Source organism: Argiope bruennichi, chromosome 2 (genome assembly GCF_947563725.1).
Source record: "Argiope bruennichi chromosome 2, qqArgBrue1.1, whole genome shotgun sequence".
Taxonomy (NCBI): Eukaryota; Metazoa; Arthropoda; class Arachnida; order Araneae; family Araneidae; genus Argiope; species Argiope bruennichi.
Window position 1 is genome coordinate 42,058,904 of NC_079152.1, and position 19,733 is coordinate 42,078,636.

At 27.9% G+C, this 19,733-nt stretch overlaps 2 protein-coding genes and 1 long non-coding RNA gene across 3 annotated transcripts in view; 1 reads left to right on the forward strand and 2 right to left on the reverse strand.

Annotated features, from left to right (window-relative positions):
* LOC129961771 (calcium-activated chloride channel regulator 1-like) overlaps nucleotides 1-12,254 on the forward strand; it is a 44,252-nt gene extending 31,998 nt beyond the window's left edge. Inside the window, exons 9-14 of the mRNA XM_056075334.1 lie at nucleotides 1,001-1,240; nucleotides 4,507-4,644; nucleotides 6,324-6,474; nucleotides 6,560-6,691; nucleotides 8,698-8,937; nucleotides 10,503-12,254. Of these exons, the coding sequence (XP_055931309.1) occupies nucleotides 1,001-1,240; nucleotides 4,507-4,644; nucleotides 6,324-6,474; nucleotides 6,560-6,691; nucleotides 8,698-8,937; nucleotides 10,503-11,566 (1,965 nt within the window). The 3' untranslated portion in view covers nucleotides 11,567-12,254. The remainder of the gene's footprint in view (nucleotides 1-1,000; nucleotides 1,241-4,506; nucleotides 4,645-6,323; nucleotides 6,475-6,559; nucleotides 6,692-8,697; nucleotides 8,938-10,502) is intronic.
* A 3,862-nt stretch (nucleotides 12,255-16,116) lies between these two features.
* LOC129961676 (uncharacterized) lies at nucleotides 16,117-18,080 on the reverse strand. Its single transcript, XR_008783812.1, has 2 exons — nucleotides 17,507-18,080; nucleotides 16,117-16,237 (listed from the first exon to the last, which is right to left on the reverse strand). It is a non-coding gene; the product is annotated as an uncharacterized LOC129961676 (long non-coding RNA).
* Nucleotides 18,081-18,191: 111 nt separating this feature from the next.
* On the reverse strand, nucleotides 18,192-19,466 carry LOC129962111 (tRNA methyltransferase 10 homolog A-like). The gene has a single exon (XM_056075843.1). The coding sequence runs from the start codon at nucleotides 19,357-19,359 to the stop codon at nucleotides 18,391-18,393; it is 969 nt and encodes a 322-aa protein (XP_055931818.1). The 5' UTR covers nucleotides 19,360-19,466; the 3' UTR covers nucleotides 18,192-18,390.
* Nucleotides 19,467-19,733: the final 267 nt, after the last annotated feature.

Below are 19,733 nucleotides of genomic sequence, written 5' to 3' on the forward strand. Positions count from 1 at the left end.
ATTATTTATTTTCAAAAACTGTTATTTAAATTTTTAAAAAATTTCCCTAAATTTTTGTAATTTTTTTCATTTCTGCGATTGTGTCGTGTACACGCCTATGGTACACGGGTTCTTTTACTGCGATTGGAAACTACTCTCCTTGAAATAACTATAACATTTGTTTCTACAACAAGACAAGTTATTTTATATACATGTTAGATTTAAATGACTGCATTTCCGAAAGAAAAATAGTTCAGAGTCGTTTCAGTTGTTGTTCACAACGTTTTTCAATTTTTAATTCCGATACCGAATTGAGTTATCACTTGCTTCTTCAAAGATCGCGGATTCACGTAACAGGATGTGTAAAATAATTTTCGCCTTAAAAATCACATTTCTATCTGACATGTGACTGATTTTTATACCACTTACATTAAATGTATAGATTTAGAAATTTCTTCATTCAGAAAGATACACACAGAAAATTTAATTTTCTCTGTGTAACTTGAGCTTTTGTAAATCATTTTTAAAATTTTTGTCAAGAAAAAATTGTTTCTTTTTAGAAGTAGTAATTTTTGGCACTTGTGTATTATCCGCGTACCAGCAATCACTGAAAAAATCGCCAAAGATATCATGTTAGCATATTAATTAGGTTCGCCAATAACAAGAACCTAAGCCAAAAGTTCGCCAATGATATGTAGTTATTACATAAGTACGTAATTTTCTTATGTAATAATAAGTACGTACGTATTTATATTTCAGTCTTATTGAATAACAAGATGAAATTTTAATAAATGTATAACAAACATATTAACCCTTTAACATCCAGAAAAGTTAGTATTTTCGGCGGACAAGCTGATTGTCAAAAACAATTGGTAGATTAAAAATTGCGACACAGTCTTAAAGGTGTCTCTTGTTTGTTGGCATAACTTGTTTATAATTTTAATTTATTTCTTTGTATATTTTTCCTGCTTGATATCTTAAGAACTGAGAAGAAGTTTGAAAATTTTTTTCAAATCTTTAGGTAGAACAGAAAACCTTTACTAAGGATGATTGTACCACATGTTCCTTATCTTTCCAAAGTGACCCAAGTATGGAAAACTTCCAAGTTCTTCTGACAGGCCCGATGTTTTTATTGGGTCCCCCTGTCATTCGAGACAAAACAGTTCTCAGCAATGGAAATCAAAATTTTTCAGCTGGGCATTCTTCGTATTCTTACAAGATAAAGATTCCTGCTTATGTTTTCACCATAAAAAATCCTAAGGTAAATGTGCTTCGATTTTTTTTTTTGAAAAAAAACTGATAGTTTGTTTTGAAAAAAAAACATTATATTACTAACGATATTAAATTATATAAATCATAAGCGTTTTATGAAACCAGACATACAATGCTTTTATAATTATTTACAAAAAAAAAAAAAAAAAAAAAATTAGACTCAAGAACATACTATGACCGTCATGTGAAATTATTATAGTTAACATATAACATAATTTGGTATTATTACAGTTAAAGTATAAAACATGATTAAGATCTAACGGTTAGCGAAAATATTTTATGAATTTAGAGATTTTTGTTTTGGTTCAATTTAAGGTTCGACCATGTTCTTAATTATAATCAAAACATATATATATATATTATTTATAACGGCTTGAAGTATGGTATTTCAAATATTCTTCATCTGAGATTTATAAAAAATGTTATAATTAACTCACTATTATTAAAAGTTTTATGATAAATTATTTAAGTTTCCTGATTAAAAAGCTCTATAGAATAAAATGAGTGTGTATGTGTGTGTGTTGAAGGGCAAGTTATCATAGGAATATCTACTGAAATGATATAGATAGGAAACGAGAATATATACCTCAAACCGAGTTTTAATTAATTACAAATTGATCATAATATAGTCGTTTTTCCGTCGTAAATCCCGAAAATATCATAACACAAATTTGGCATTAACACCATTTTAAAATTTAAATTATAGAGACCCCCCTCCCCTTTGCGTAGTTTTCAACAAAAGTTTGCAATGTCGCGATGAAATTTAAACTGTTTTCATTATTTCTTCAAATACTTAATTAGACCTGATTTCTTTTCATCACTGAAAGCTAGGTAGGAATAATTCTGCTATTCTGCTAAAGCTCAGTTTACTTGAGGAAACGGAAAGTGAAATTACTTTAATGCAAAATACTATGTACAATATGAAATAAATAAATCGGAAATTTAAGCTCTAAATGTCACACTATGACGTCGTGGGATTCAACTCCATTAAATAAATTTCTCTCTTTGTTGAGAGAATCATAAACATTTAGTTCAACATACAATATTTTAAACATAATCAATGTCCCTGCAAATTGGTTGGTCTTTAAAAGCGGCTAGTATGTAAATTTGAAGCACTTGCTTTAAAATTAAACATTAACATGTTAACCGGGCATAACGAAATATTAGGTATTATTGTGCTACGAAGACAATTTCAAATGTACGACTATTTCTTTCGTCGTGGAAGATGTTTAGCTTTGTTTTTCCTTCTACCTTTTATTATACTTAGACAATCTGTCATTTTCTTCTCCAAATTTTGATAGAAATTTACAAATTTATTTTATAGATTAAATATTAAAATTTATCGCTGTAATTAAAAAGCATTTTGGATTTATCGATTTCACAGACAAAAATATGTCCAAAAATGTTTTTTAGAACACCAAAATTTGATAAGCATTTACAATATGGATGACGAAATATTGTACCAGATTTTATCACTTCGGCTCATTATGTTTCTGAATGAACGTGTTCGCATGTATTTGGAAGAGAACATAAGCAGACTTCCAATAAACAAATTTTATCTAAAATTTGTGAGAAATCTACAATTTTGGTGCAAAGACCATATTCCAGATATTCATTTTCTAACGTTTATGGATTATCTTGTTTATAGATAGACATAATTCCAAGCTTAAACTTCCCTTTCAATGAAATCCTTAAACTGTAAGAGATTAATCGAAATCTTGAGGTACGAAGTATAAAAAAAAAATATTGTAATCGTCAAAAAAATTTCGAACTCGAGAATTTGATGAATCTCCACGTTTTAGATCTGTCCGAATTCGAAAAACACATTTTTGTTGAATGTCCCTCTGTTTATCTGTGACAAAGATAACTAAAAAAAACTTTGAATTAGACGTTTGAAATTTGGTATATGGTACTTACACAAAATTTGTAGAATTAAATTTTGGGCAACACCCATTCAGAGGAAGATTGTCTGTTTCAGCTGTTCGAATATAACTTAACACGATAAATGCAAAAAGAAGAGAGTTCGATGGATAAAATTTGATAAATAGATTTAACATATTTAGTAAATACATATCAAATTTTGTGCCAAATCCAACAAGGGCTGGCCATATGACGGTCTGAACTTTAAGAAACATGTAAACGCGATAGTTCAAAAACACAAACTCTTAAATACATCAAATTTGGTTTGGCATTTTGTGATTAAAGAGCGCAGTTTTGTGTCAAATTTTTTTTTTCTCAATCGATTGGGAAAAACGCGTCTAAAACATAAATTCCATTTCCGCTTGTTACTGGGTAATCGCAAAAAAAAAAAAAAAAAAAAAAAAAACCCTCGCCAAAGATTACTCTATAGATTCAGTAAAAATGATAATTTCACACCAAAGATTAATATTTCGTAACTATTGTAAGATAAAACCATGCAAGGTGTTCTCTTTCTCACAGCACCTTTATTAGAGGATATGCGAGAAATTTTTTCGGAAACCACTGCCGCTGATTGATGACAACGATACTTTCTCTTTGTATACTTCATTCCTGAATCAGTAAAAATCAAAATAATTTCCCATGAATGGGAGTAAATAATAGTTCGAGCTAGAATATCTAGAACATTATTACTTCCTATCTGTTGTGTTGATCCTATGTGTTGCAACAAAATTAAATCGGTCATTTTATATCGTACTGTCAAAAAAAAAAAAAAAAATAATAATAATAATAAAAAAAGGTCGTACAGCGGAAATTTAATTTTGAGCGAAATCTAAATACCCGTCAAATCGCCAGAGCATATCAACTATGGCCAGTATTATAATTCAATCTACATTATTGCACTGTTGACTTAGCAACCATCTTGCTTTTCGATCTTGGCGGGTTAACATCCACTTTCGATATGAAGAAGTACCAAGTAGTCGATTTCAATCATATGAAATTTTGAACTTTTGCATTTGGCGATAATATATGGATGTCTCGCAAACATTTAATGTTTACTATAAAATTCAATTGGCCCGATTTAAGAATAGTGTCTGGTCGCCAAAGTCAAATTTTTCTTTTGAAGATTTCTCGCCAAATATATTAAACTTGACAATATATTATATAGTGGCCATTCATGTAGGTGGAATTTTGGCGACTTTTTTCAGAGGATTAGCCCACATTTCATAGTGCTTGGAGAGAAACTGGATGCTGTTCTTAGTATTCAATTTTTTTCAATGAAAATTTATTAAGAGCTATAATAACTTATCAATAACCTATTTTCTTTTTCTCCATCAGTCCAATGAATGGTCTTTAACATTTGAGAGAAGAACCGACTTTAATAAGCCAACTGTAGTCATTGTCAGAGCTTCTGGTTCGAAGAAAGATGGAATTATCAATATGAAAACTTGGATTAATATAGAGGAGACCTCTAAGGTTTGTGTGATATTTATAATATAAACGTTTGATTAATATAGAGGAGACCTCTAAGGTTTGTGTGATATTGATAATATAGATGTTTAATCGATACACATTATATAATTTCTGTGACATGTGATAGCTATAGTATTATGGGAAAAGCTATATGTTGTATCATAAGACTATACATGTCGGTTGTAATGATGACCAAAAAGGGCCAAGAAAAAATGTCGCCAATTTGACGATTTCAATTATCAAATTATACAGCTGAAATTTTTTCAAAATTTTTCATAATAAATAATAATGCACTTGAATATATTTTTTATAATTTGACGAAATTGTTTCTTGGTACTTTTTGGTCGTAACCCATTGTACCCATTAGCAAAGGTAAGGTGTAAAACACAAAAATAATAAAGTGTCTGAGTATTTGCGCCTACAAAACAGACATTTTAAATCAAGAATTTCCAGATTTAACACATATATACTTTAAAAAGTAGAAATATGTACTTTGGAATGCTTTTTAAAAATTTTAATTAGAAATGAAACAAATTTTTTTCTGCAGTAACTTTTGAAAATTTACTACATAAAACTGATTTTTAAAACATTTTTCAATTAAAAATTTCTTTTTAATGACAATTTAATGGCTGTACAACGTTTTTCCGATTTTAATAAATTCTAATTTTTTTTTTTGCCTAATTTTTAACAAAAGTGCATTGTTGCAATGAAATTAAATAATTTTCATTTTTTCATTAAATATTTAATTGTTTTTTCTTCCATTATTAAAAGTTTAGAAAGACTGTACAAATAATAAGTATAATTTTTCTATGTGAAGAATTAGAAATTTATATTATATTACTGTGAGGAACAGCACATAGTTTGAAATAGAGAATCTAGACACTTAAACCTTTAATGGCACAATATTGTCACAGGATTCGATTTCACATAAACAGAATAGGAGTAAGATTATTAAGATAACACACCTTTTAATCTAATTCAGAATTTGATGTTTGAAATATTTTGAGAGAATCGTAAATTATGCATCAATGATTTAATTGAAATTAATCACAGCCGCTATTCAATGTAAAACAGCTGGCTTCCAAAGATGCACATAAAATTACAAATAAGAGCACAAATAAAGCATCATTTAAACCCAAATCAGAAAGTAAGTTTTCAAAATATAAAAAGTAAATTGAAATAAATCATTATTCTATTTTTTAAATGTTAAAATGGAAACTAAATTTACCAATTTCATAAAAGAAGAGCCTCATAAAGTACATTACTTAAAAGCCATGAAATGCTTAAATCCACCACTGAATGGACTATCATATGGATGTGTTGATGAAGCCAATGGAAATCACATAGGATAATTATTATACAAGCAAACAAAACTTTCATCTTCTTTCTGTACCGAGTTCAAAAAGAAGAGAGGGAGTGAAAACTAGAAGAATCTCCAAATCTGGATTCCATAATAGAGATAGGCCATAATTCTTGTATTTTTCAGAAACTTCATATTTCTTGTTAAACAAATGCTAAGCATTCATTATGAATCAATAAATTTCTTTCTTACTACAAGACTAACATGACGAGAAACAGTTTCACAGATTCTTAACAATATTATTTCATTTACTATACCTGATTCAAAGAACAACAAAATATTTTTTATCCTTGAATAAAATTAAAGGATAAATTTCCTCTAGGATATGCTGCCAAACCGTCCTCCTATAACTTTTTATTCGGAAGTGAAGAAGGAACATTTACCTGTTTTGAATACCACAGTGTCTGCTATCCTATACCATCCTGAATCAGGGGAAGAAGTCAGATTGGATCTCATGGACCAGGGAGATGGAGGTGAATTTTAGTAATAATTTGTATTTCTATTTTCGTTTTTATTGTTGAATGGCATTCTAACAACCTTTACCCCTCACTTTATTAGATCCTGATATAACCGCCTATGATGGACTATTTTCTCGTTATTTTTCTGAAGTGCCAAGAAGTGGATATTATATTTTAAGTACAGTAGCTGAATCATTTACTTCCGGCAATCAATCTGGAGAATTGTCAGCAGGTAATCCCAAAATAAACTGCTGTGTTCCAAGAAGCCTTTATTTTTTTTATTCTGAGACTAAATGATATATAGCAATGCCTGAGATAAAATATTTTATTTAATATTTTTTAATTAAATTTTAAATATTTTTTAAATACTTTTACATAAAATATAATACACAAATTTTTTTTATTGTTTGCAGTTTTAGTGTTTTAATTAAAATAAAATTATCGATTGCACCAAACGATTTTTACAAAATAATTGCCAGTTTATATAATTTATGGGAACATTTAGTTTTAAATTTATCTGAACATAGTGAGCAACAGATCTTAAGCAAATAAATGATTGAAAAATCTTTTTTTTTTTTAAATTCAATAGATATGTAAACATTTAAAATATTTTCTGTTCATAAAAACATAATTTTTTTATCCATAAAATATTAAATATTCAATTAATTATCACAAAACTACATTCAAACTTTCCTTACTCTTTATATCATTTGCGAGAACAATCTGTTCAATACTTTGGACTTCAATAACATAAAAATTAGTTATTAATTTCATTTTTAATTATAGAACTAAAAGGATCAACAAATTAAAAAGTTATCATTGTCTATTAATTGCTTCGTTGTCGATGAATTTCGACGTCTAATAATAATAATAAAAATTGAATTCGTATTGAATATTCTTTGTTTGAAAAGATCACGGCGGTCTAGTGGAAAAGTCGCCGATTAAAGTCTGGCCGCATTAAAGATTTGAAACTCGATTTCATAGAAAACCACTGTGTATGTGTATGCATACCAAAATTTCAGTTCTTAAATTCTTTAGAGGAGAAAAAAAAAGTTATTTTTATAAAATTTACTATATATATACTATAAAAAAAATCAAAAATAAAGTTTAAAAAATTTTAAAAATTCGGTAAATCATATGAGAAGGGTAAAACACGTTTTTTTTAATTAAAAAAAATAGTTGTTTGTTCTCTTTAAAGGTCAGCAGACCCCCCCCCCTCCCCCCACCCATAATCTTTAGATATTATTGATATGTACCTTTTAAAAATCGTGAAAAAGAGAAAAAAAATTCCACATTAAATTTTAAATTAATTTTGAAGTTGCATTGAATCACTATTACGGTCATCTGTCTGACAATTTCAATGCGGTAAATACTAGATTTATTTAGACATTGTAAATACACATTTCCTTTTATTAAGTATAGATACCTAGATTTATTTTAACCCATTTCTAAAATTTATATGATCATAAAACTTAATCAACTGAAAACTTAGCACTGATTATACACTATTTAAAATTTCCATTTATACTAGATTTCGTTTCTTTCCCTTCAAACAATTATTCAGATAGTCATGGGCCTCGGTGGCCTGGTCGTAAGGTCTGGGCTTCAGAACCGGACGGTTTCAAGTTCAAGACTTGAAACCGTCAACCGTTCAACCGTCGTGTAAGTAGATATGTTGCATTTTAAATGCGTCGGGGTCAAACATCCTCTATATGGTGTGGTGTGGTGTGGAAGTTTGGAGAAGGGGTGCCCTCTCAGGTGTCATTCTCGTTATTTGACCATGGTTCAAAATTAGGAGGTCCGTCCCAAAATAGCCCAAGTTTTGCTTTAAAAAAGGAGACGTTAATATAACTAAACTAAATCAGACCGTCATATTATGTATTTACGAAATAAACCAATTACAAGTAGCCAAAGAATTCAGAACGAAGGATAAGTACATTCTAATCACCAAAATACACAATCTATTCTTATGATAACCATTTCTATTGTTGGTTATTAATTTCATGATAACCATAGATAATAAAAATTTAAAAAGCCACTGTGTCTTTCATTGATTTGTAACTGAGGTAGAGGTTTTGTTGACTGAGTTATATATGCATTTCTGTTAATTTCCAATCTGAAGGAATAAAGCTGTATGAATGACTAATCAGAGAAATGAAAAAAATTACTTATCTTAATCTTGAAAACATCTGCTAAGATTAAAAAATGAATTTTTCAATAATTCATAATTGTTTTCAGTTTCAAAATCTTTCCGGTGCTGTGGAAGTTCTTATCCTTCAGAAATTACTTACGATGCTGGGCCGTTCAAGCGCATTGCAACCTATGGAAGCTTTTATGTAGCAGCTGAAAATGCAAGGATTAGTTTTCCACCAAGGAGGATCAGTGACCTACGAGTGGAACAAGTGTTGATGTTAAAGAACAGAATGACCTACCTTTTAAAGTGGACAGCTCCTGGAAATAATTATGACCATGGGCAAGGTAATGACTGTATTAATGAAATTTTAAGATTTAAAATTCTTAAACTGCAAATAAAATGCATTGTCAAGTGAAAGAAAACACAGAAATTAACACTTATTCTTGATTAATCCTTTATATTTGATTTCCAGTTTTCAAATACATTTAATAACCACAATGACTTGGTGGGAGAGTTTTGATTTCTAGATTAGATGGTCCTATATTAAGATTCAGATTTTAATAGTATGTCTGAGACTGATCAACTAGACTCATGGCTCAGACTACCGAGAAAATATTAGATAGATCAGAAAGGACTAGAAAGATAATCCAACTTAAGAACTGGCTAAAATTTCTTTCCACTGAAAATATATTATGCGGAAACTTAAAGTGAGATAATAAAGATGGGAAATTAAATTTATATTATTTTTCCTTTTATGTTAAAATCGGTAACCCTATTACTACAAAATGTCCTATAATAATGTTAAGATATCTTCGTGATATTGTAAGGAATTCAGAATACTGAACTCGCAGCACAATATATTGTAAAATATATTATGCTAATAGGAATAAAATAAAAAAAATGTCACTATTTTAGTAAGAATAATGTTGCATATATTCCTAAAATTTTATTTATTTAGTCACTTTTAAAAAATGTGGGCCCCATTTCATATTTTTGCCTGAGCCTCAATATCCAAAGGGTAGAACTACTCAATTTACCTTTATATTTAAAATCCATACATGTAACTATCTTCCTACTAACGTAGAGTGCAAAATTTCAAGAAAGAAATGCTGGGCTTAGATGCCCATCTTGTTATCTAGCAAGGACTCCAAATTACGATGTGCAGTCTGGTATTGTATAGAATATCTAGAACTTGCTTGCTTTGCCCTGATAACACCCTTTAAAACAGGATCTCCTGGCATCAGTAAACCCTCGCCCCTGAATATTAAGCTACCAATTTCTTTTATGCATTTTGAATAAAAAGATATTAAAGGCATCATTTATTCACTATCATCATTTCTCCTTGCATCAAATTGGTGCATGAAGGAGACCACAACTGCATTAACCTGCACATTTAACCCGGTCTTTTGCTGCATTCTAAGCACATTCCCAATTGACTATCCAAAAGACTTTATTTCTTATATAGCCATGAGTTAGTTGGACTTTGGCCTTCTGCTTTCCACCAAGTGCCTAAGTCAAAGTAATTTTTGTATTATCATTTAAAGACATTTTAAGTATATGTCCAATCCAGTTAAGTTTTAAGTTATGTCCAATCCAGTTTAGTTTTTTTTTTTTTTTTTTTTTTTGCAGAAATGTTGTTATACAATTCTGTATTAGAAATTTTATTTCGCTAATATATTTTAAGAACATGCTTTATGCAACATCCAGCAGTTTATATCAAAATATATATTTTATCAATTTCTATATTGATATTTGAAATTTGTTTTGAATACTACTATTTAAAAATTATAACAAAGTTTCAACTTGTAATTTCTTTATAAAGGAATAATAAAAGCTTATTTGATATTGCACAAAGTTACTACTTAAAACACATTTACTCTTTCTTACATAATTTTCTTTTATTTTATAGCCACTGACTACCAACTAAGAATGTTCAGTAGCCGTGATGATGCCTTGAATAATTTTGAATCTGATTATGTTTTAATTATTGACATTTTCCGCATTCATGGTCAAATACTGGAACCACTTGATGCTGGATCTTACCAAAGTCTTATAATTGAACCTATAAATGCAACGAGTGGAGTATATTATCTGGCTATGTGCACAGAAAACTCTGAGGGAAAGTTCTCTGAAATTTCGAATATTGTTGAAATCAATTATGATGCACCTTTCATGCCTTTTATTAAACCCACAACTCCTTCAATCACGGACATAACAGCTGACCCTACTGATTTTCATCAAGGCAAAGAACCAAACGGCGACAATTTCAGGCTTGCTATAGGATTATCTATTGGTTTTCTGTTTTTGTTTGCCATCATCGGAATTATCCTTTTCCTTTACTGTGCTCGTAGACGCAAAAATCAAAAAGAGGAAGAAGCAAAACGCCAAAAAATCCTTTCCCAATTTGGTGGGGGGGCGTCTTTGGAGGAAGTTCACAAAGCAGAATCACGTGATGCACTGTGTCAAAGCAACAATGCTCTAAATGTGTCAGTCATCAGTCCGGTCAATTCTTGGACAGCAGGTACCCTGATCTCACATTACGAGACCTTGCAGAAGAATAAAAATTCAGACTCCAGTGAAAGTTCAACAATTCAACCAAAGGATATGTCGGACACAAATTCAACAACATCAAGCAAGTACTCATATGTAAACAAAGTGGATCCAAACTCTTCACTTTATGATACAATATATTTTCCACCACAACACGAGAAGGGAGATATTAATTATCCATATAATCCAACCTATGGTCCATTTAATCCACCTTACACTTCTTCCTTAAGGAGGACTCCTGAAAGTCAACCTTATACATCACCTCGCCGTCAGACTCCAGAATATAGTCAAATTTATTCATCTCCTCGTCGTCAAATTCCAGAGGTTAGTTCAATAGGTCATGGCTATTCAACGAGTAGCATCAATTTCTACACCTACAAGTCAGATAGAAGTCCTGTGCATCAGCTTGGAACAGATTTGTGATAAATTTCACCTGCTTATTTAGTCAGTAGGCAGATCATATTTTCATTTTTAAGTGTCTGTCATTTATGTGTAGTCATATTTTTCATCAATGGATTGAGCATTTAATTAATATGACTTTTTTTTTTTTTTTACTAGCTTCTTTTAGATGAACTAATATACTGAAATATCTTATGATCCACTTGAGAAAACTGTTATAAAATGCAAAGAAAGAATGCACTAAAAAATGAAATACAGATTTTATATAGGATTACTTATGTATCATTTCAAGTTATATTTTTACAAGAAAATTACAATGAATAAATCTTCCGTACTTGTAATTATAGAAATCACCAGAAATGAAAAGTTTGAATATAAAACTATTTTCATTTTTAAATGTTTAATTTATATAATTTTATCGTTTATTTATTGACTTTTATAAATATGATTTTAGACTTTGATTTATGGAAAATAAGAGTTTATTATTTTTAAAAAATTAATTCTTTATTTCTTGGACAAATGCTTTAAAGAAAAGAAAAGAAAATTAATAAGTAATGCAATACATTTCACTATTTAAAGTGAAGAAGCTTGCTTAAAAGATATATGCATTTAATTTCAATCATATTGTAATTAATATTTTCAAGATAAAGAAAATACTATGTAAAAGTCAGTAAAATTAATTATATCATGAGAGAATTTGTAAATCTTCATCTGTGGCTTGTCTTTTATTGCAAAATACCAAATACTTGTTTTGTATAGTGTATATTTATAAATAAAGATATTTTTATACAAATATGCTTCAGTATTATTTTATAATAAAATACCAAGCTGAACAGTGTTAAAGCAATGCCATTGTGATTATAATTTGAAAAAACATAAATTTTGCATTCAGATAAGCATTAATGATAGAATACAAAAATATATTTATGAAGATATGAATAAGGAGATATGGTACACAAATTTATTTTTTAAACTTGCTGAAATTGGATAAAATTAGCTACATATAAACAGTTGATAATTCCACCAGCTCACTGAAAACTGAAATCTTCTAATGAAATTACAGAAATACGTCTTGAATAATTACGCAAACAAACCTCAAACAAATATTTTTAAAGACATCTTTTAGGAAGAACAGATGTGTTTAATAATTAAAGTATATAAAGATAAGTATTTTTAATTATTTAGATAGGAAAACACTGCTATTCTGATGGCAAAAACATATCAAAAGCAAAGAACTAATTTTTAGACTTTTCAGAAGAAACACAAATTTGAACACTTATTCATTGAACGATGGTGAATATAATGAAAACTGCAGCAGGTATTTGATTCTGTGCACGAAATTTAAAAAAAATAAAAGCAGATGTCTGAATATGATTTTTTTCTTAGTTTACTTGCCTGCATCTTATGGGGAAAAAATAACTAGATAATTATTATGGATAAAGCACTGCATAGTTCCAATGCCATGTTAAATTGGAAAATATTTGTCAGTTTTTGCTTAGAGCTAAATATGCTTTAAAATCTTTTCTATATGCATATATTAAAATAGAGAAAAGAGATATAGACTTAAAAGTTTATTTTAAAAAAGAAATTATTAAACTATTATTGACAACTAAAATTGATTTAAAAGAATTTGTGAGTACAGAAAGCATAAATTTCTACTTTCCTTCCTAAGCTGTGATAAATGAATTTAAAAAAAATTTCAATTTTTGAGATTGTCTCAATTTTAAATTTTCAATGAAAAAAAAATTGAAGTTCTTTTGAAAATACATATGTTATCAGTCTCAATTTTTTAATTTTATTAATTTCTATAAAAAACTAATTAGAAAGATAAAAATTAATTTCAAATATTAGGAATATCAATTAATTTATTGAAATCGCCAAATCCGTTCTCATTAAATTTTATGGGCAACTAATTTTTCTAAAAAATAATTAACAAAGAAAAAAGCAATTTGAAATTGAAATGATGTTATCGTTATGATCATAAATTATTTTCTCATTATGCTGGAGAAAAAGTACTATAAGATAATTTTATTGCATCTCATTGGATTACATTTTCTGCTTGGGTTCTTATATTAGTAGACTAAATTGAAAATAATTGTTGAAAAATTGAAGATTTAGCTCATGGCTTTATTTGCTTGCAGTATCTGATATCTTAAAATTCGTAAAAATTTGATAAACACATTATTACAATTTATGTTTATTAATGCAATTGTTTGCAAAGTCTACTAAAATGGAACTTTATATCAATTTAATGAATAATAAGTTTTGCTATTTTCCTTCAAATGCCAGACCATAATTTCTTTTGATTCAGCATAATTTATAACCATTTTTTCATATCATGTACATTTTCTTCTAATCTTTAATAATGTGAAATTTCACTTGCTACACATACTACTTTAAGCAAGAATATCATCAGCATTATAGTAAAATAGAGCAAATCCAAATAGCAAAAGCTTCATAATCGGTTGATATTATCAAAAGAAAAACAAATATGATAATTTTTATTAAAAATTTACTGATTGTTAATATTAACAACATAATATTCTTTTGCTGCAAAATGGATTAATAATAAATAAAAGTAATGAATATGGATATCTCTAAAAATTAGATATAATTTTGATTTTTTTAATGATTTTTGAATGAAGATTTTGTTACCAGTTTACAATCTAACAAGAATACAAATTCATTAGTAAAAAGAATCAGTCATTTTAAGAGTTTTGATATAAATGTTGTAATAAACAAATATTTATTTAGCAGAAAAAAATCAGCTTGTTTCCTCTATACTTTCTCTTCTACTCTCCAATAATGGTATTGCCTCTCCCTTCATTAAATTGTGGATCTTAAACAAGATCATGAATGCTCAGATTTTTATTAAAAAAATTCACATATAGAAGTTGTGTTCACTGTAATATAATAAAGAAAAACAGTATATTAGTATTATACACATGGCAGAAAATATGAAATGTAGATCTTTAACATGTACATGACGTTTTTACTTAATCCAGCAATCTCTGGCGATTAATCGTTGGCATCTGGGTAATAAACAAGCATTCGAAAAGCAAATATTAATTTTGAATACCTTTTTGCCAACCAATTGAAACAACACTTAAGATAAAACAATAATCATAATAGCAAGATAATATATGAAATTTACCTAAGTAATTACGATTTTGAATATATGAATGTACAAGTGATCAATCTTTCAATAGAGGTGGCTCTTAATTTGATACTGATCTTCAATTTAGATGAGTATTATGATGATGAGGACTTGTATTTCAGATTTCTTCTTGGTGAATTGCTTTAAAAAATCTAACAGAAAGATACAAATTTGGTTTCAAATTCATATACCAAATTTCATTTGTACAGCTCAAACAATTTTTTAGTAACTGTATTCACAGATAGAAACACATAATTCCCAAAAATACATTTTTCGGATTCAAGGAGGTCTCAAACATGGAGATTCGTTGGGTTCAAATTTTTCGACAATTACATTATTTTGAAGCAGAATTCTGCAATTTTATTTGAATATCTTTTCTGTTCATTGCATCTTCCAAGACAGAGGCTACAAAATAAATTTGCATTATGGATGAGATAAAAAGTCTCACTATGATTATTAAAAGTCTCACTATGAATATCTTGAAATATAACAGTTAAAGGATTGGGAAATGATATCTTCTTTTAGGAAGTAAAACATTAAACTCTATTAATCTTTTAGTTCAATGAAGAATTAGAAAAATACCAGCTAATTCTTAGGAAAACAGTCATTACTAACAAGAAAGCAGGTTTTTTTTCCTTCTTTTAAATCTCAGATTTAAACGAAATAAAATGATTTTTTTTTAATTGAAATATATGTGTATAAGAAAAGGGAAGAATGTCATAGTATTCTAAAGTCCATTGACTAATAGATCAATCAGTATATTTAGACTGAATTAATACTGGTTCATATATTATACATATATATTTTTATTAAAACAATTAAAACTTACAAGACTGTTACCAAAAGTTTTAAAGTATTTTTTTTAAAGTTTCAAATATATAACAAGGAATTTAAAACAGCATATAAATGCCAAATAACTGTTCAAGGCTCTTGAGCACTAGAGAAAAAAATTTGCAACAACTAAATGCTTTTCAACTGAATGCTTCAATGTTTTTCAAAAACTGAATGTATAATGTTTCAAGTGTTAAGATTAGATAGATTTATTTTTAAAAATTCTATATTCAGTTTTTTTAATGTACTGTCATATAAAAAACTTACTTTATAAATAAATAAAAACCCTTGAATACTTTTTGAAACAAACAGAAGAATTTAGAAGAATTATTTCTTTAATAGAAAAAATTTATAAGACAGACCAAGTAAAAGAAAACAAGTGCAAAAGAGTTACTAAATTATTAATTCAGTATTTTTTTCAATACTCGCAGATCTTTATTTTGTCAATGAAATCTAATTCAATATTAATTATTTAAAAGATAGAGGAAATTTTGAGTTCAAAAAGTTAGTATAATTGCTTACTGATTTTAACGACAGTTTAAATGTAAGAAAATGTTGGATTACAAAGTAATAAACATACTTTACATATTATAGAAACAAATTTATTGATCCTTTTTTATAAGCATGACAGCAAAACACTTCCATCCTTCTTATTCAAAGACATGTGTGGACTTTTGCTACCTTTTACTGCTGTACTTAGCCAGCGTCTGAAATTTAAGATTGTCATACTAAAGGAACTATCATATTGTTTCACTTAAAACTTAAGTTTAACAACAGTTGTTAACAACAACAACAGTTAAATAATCATAAAAATTATTATTTCAACAGATATTTAATTCAGTAAAGTAAAGAATTTGATAACAATCTTTTCAATGAAAAATCATAATTTTAGTGAATGCAATACAACATAAATATTTATCTTTCTGGTGAAGCAATATAAGTTGTGACAGAATAAAACAAATATTTTATTTTTACTTGGAAATAGATTCAATGAGACAAAAAAGTATTTCAAATCATGGTAATGAAAACCAAGATTCGAAGAAATTTTAAGATAAGATTGTATGGATATAAAACAATAGTTGAGATAAAATTACATTTGTATTAAATGCAGTGAAAAATGGATAAAATATTTTTCTCTGAGTTCTTTTTGAATACAAAAGCCTATTCATTCAAATACCTCAAAACGTACTTAAACATGTATAATAACATGCTTAATCTTGCATATCTAACCACAAAGTGTAAAATGGAGTAGTGAGGCAATCAGATTCACAAATTTGATAGAATTCCATAAGAAATTAGAAATATTGCATATAATTAAATCTTTAAATAAAATTTTAAAAATATGAGTAATAAAATTACTTATAATAAATGAAGAACAAAGTGATAAACAGATATAATTGTATCAATTCGAAAATAAATTTGGAAAAATTAAATTGACTTCCAAACTCATCAAATAAAGCTGGATTCTTCAATAAAGCAGATATGTAAAATAAAAGTAATCACTGAATTTTTTACATTAATATTTTGCTATTAGTATAAGCCATTTCAGTATATATTCATTGCTATTGTCTGTTTTTATTAAATGTTCAGTGAGGTATAGGGGGAAAAAATGGCCATCTTGTCATATTTAGGCACTTTACATCAATAAGCAATATATATTATAAGAACTTACCAAAAATAAATTGGTAAATTTTATTTCACATTTCAAAACATTTTTAACATAATTAATATGTTTATTTATTTTAGTTAATATTATTTTAGAAACTTTGCAAAAATATATTTATATATAATGATTAAATATTTATAAATAATGATTCCAGATTGTGGAATTTCCATGACTGCAACTAATGTTTAAGCAGATAGATGTTCTTATATCAAACACAATGGATCAAATACAAACCTAACTAATTATAGTAGAAAGAATATCCTAATATTTTATAATTCATAGAATGAATACTTTTTATAAATTTATTTACCTGAATAGGTCTGGCCAATAATAATTTTTTATCAATACGCTTTCAAAGTCTAAGGCAGCTGCTAGTCAGAAATCTATCGCTGAAGAAAGATACATCCAGTGCTATATGGGTTGTGAAAAGTCAATTCGCAGGTGCTGGCAGATCAATGAAATTTTTTTTATTAGCCTAGTAGTCGGTAAAATTTATAAAAAATATAAACTGTTTGAATTATAAAATATTGCATTGTCTTAGTTTACAATAATGCTCTGGATTATCCCAGTAATTTATTTATTATTAATTAATAAAGTTGGAAAGAATTTTGTAAATGCAATAAGCTTTAGAAATAAAATTCTTTAATTTCAAAATCTTTCTTCTAAAACCCTTAAAATCACTAAAATTTTAAAATATTACAAAATTTAATATATCACAGAAAATGCACATTATGTTTTTCACCTGTTATGGAGATCACTAATATAACTTTAAAAACATATTGTTAATACGAGTTTCACCATTACATTCAAAATTCAACATTTCTGAGTCCATATACAAAACATGGTTTATAGCAAATCCAAATGTGATAATTATTTAGACAACATATAAGAAAATTCTCAATTTATCTAAATTTCCTGAATTTATTACTTATTTATTGACAGAAATATTCTGAAAAGTAGATAAGAAAAGAAAATGTAGCTTTTAATTAAATAGCCAATGTAGAGTAATTCTTTTGCAAACATTTGCTAAAAAAGTAACCTTCTTGCAAAAGTTTATCTTAAAATAACTGTGATGTAATGCAAACAAAATGTGATATTTCAATTCATTTTATTGAAATTATGATTTCTTTTACATATGATATTTTGAAATTTAAACCATTCAATGTGAAAAATAAGGAACTTTTTTATAGTCTGTTAAATATCTGTCTTCATTTTCTCTTCTTCTTGAGTTTCATTATTTTCTGAATCAGAATGTTCACATGAATTCTCATTATTATTTTCAACAACATTTAATGAACTATTATTTTCAACTGCAGAATCTGCCTGAGATTCTTCCACAGTTGCTTTAGCACTCTCATCAGAATTTTCTTTTAATTCAATACCTTTACGTTTTGGAACTATATCCATGATTGCATCAATCCAGGTTTTACCTTGTGTTAATCGCAGAAAAATTAAATAGACTTGATCTATAGTGATCACTGTTCTTGTTTTGAATTTAAAATACATATCCAATGGTAAGCGAGCATGTCCAACATTATCCTCCACTGCTTTATCATAACAGATATTCTTCAAACGATTATGATCAACAAGTGCACCAATTATATAAACTTTATCATTATCTAGTTCATCAATAACATTAGGTGAATCACTGGTCAAGTAAATTATATTCTTCTTTTCAAAAATATCTGTGTGTCGAGAAGAATTGAAATTAATATCCCAATTAAAGCAACCAGACATTTTGCTCATTTTTTGTTTAGTAGCATCGGAATAACCTGTGATATACAGCTGCAATGGTGCTGGAGCTCGTCGATTTATAGAATAACATCTGTGTAACTGTTTGAATGCTTTCGAAAATTCCGGTTCTGTCATAACATCCGCAAATGAAAGATCGAAACAGATTTTTAATTTACATGTCGAGTCACACATTTTTTGTGATTTTAAATATTTTCGACTAGGTCCTAAATCTCTACCCATTTCTTTAGCTTCTTGTATTTTTAACTTTCGTTTTAATTTTTCCTTGGCTTTACGTTGTGCTTTCGTTTCTAACCACCGTTGATGTTTTTTAAGTTTTTTCAGTTGGTTTTTCGATATTACTGGTTGGGTTGAAGAAAGTTCCGTATTTACTTCCACACTTTCTTGTTTGTGAATTTCATTATCTGTCATGGTTAGTTAATTTCTTTAAAAATTCTTTATTTAATATATTTTACAAAAATTGCAGATCTCATTCAGCATACGAAGCAGCGTGTTCGAATTTTGTTTACATTTTCATCGCACATGCTCTTCAGACCAATGCCAAAAAAAATTTAGAAATTATTTCTTCATTTTTCAATAGATAATCCATGAATTGTTAACTAGTTACAAATCTTTTAACAATCAATAATATAAAATTAGTCTCACTGTCACAAATTTCCATACAATTTGATTGTAATATTCTAAAATATTCTTGCTTAAAAAAATTATCAGAAAATGTTTATCACACTTCTGCTGGTATGTTGGCACAGTGATTAGATTAGTTATGATTACTCCTATATTGACGC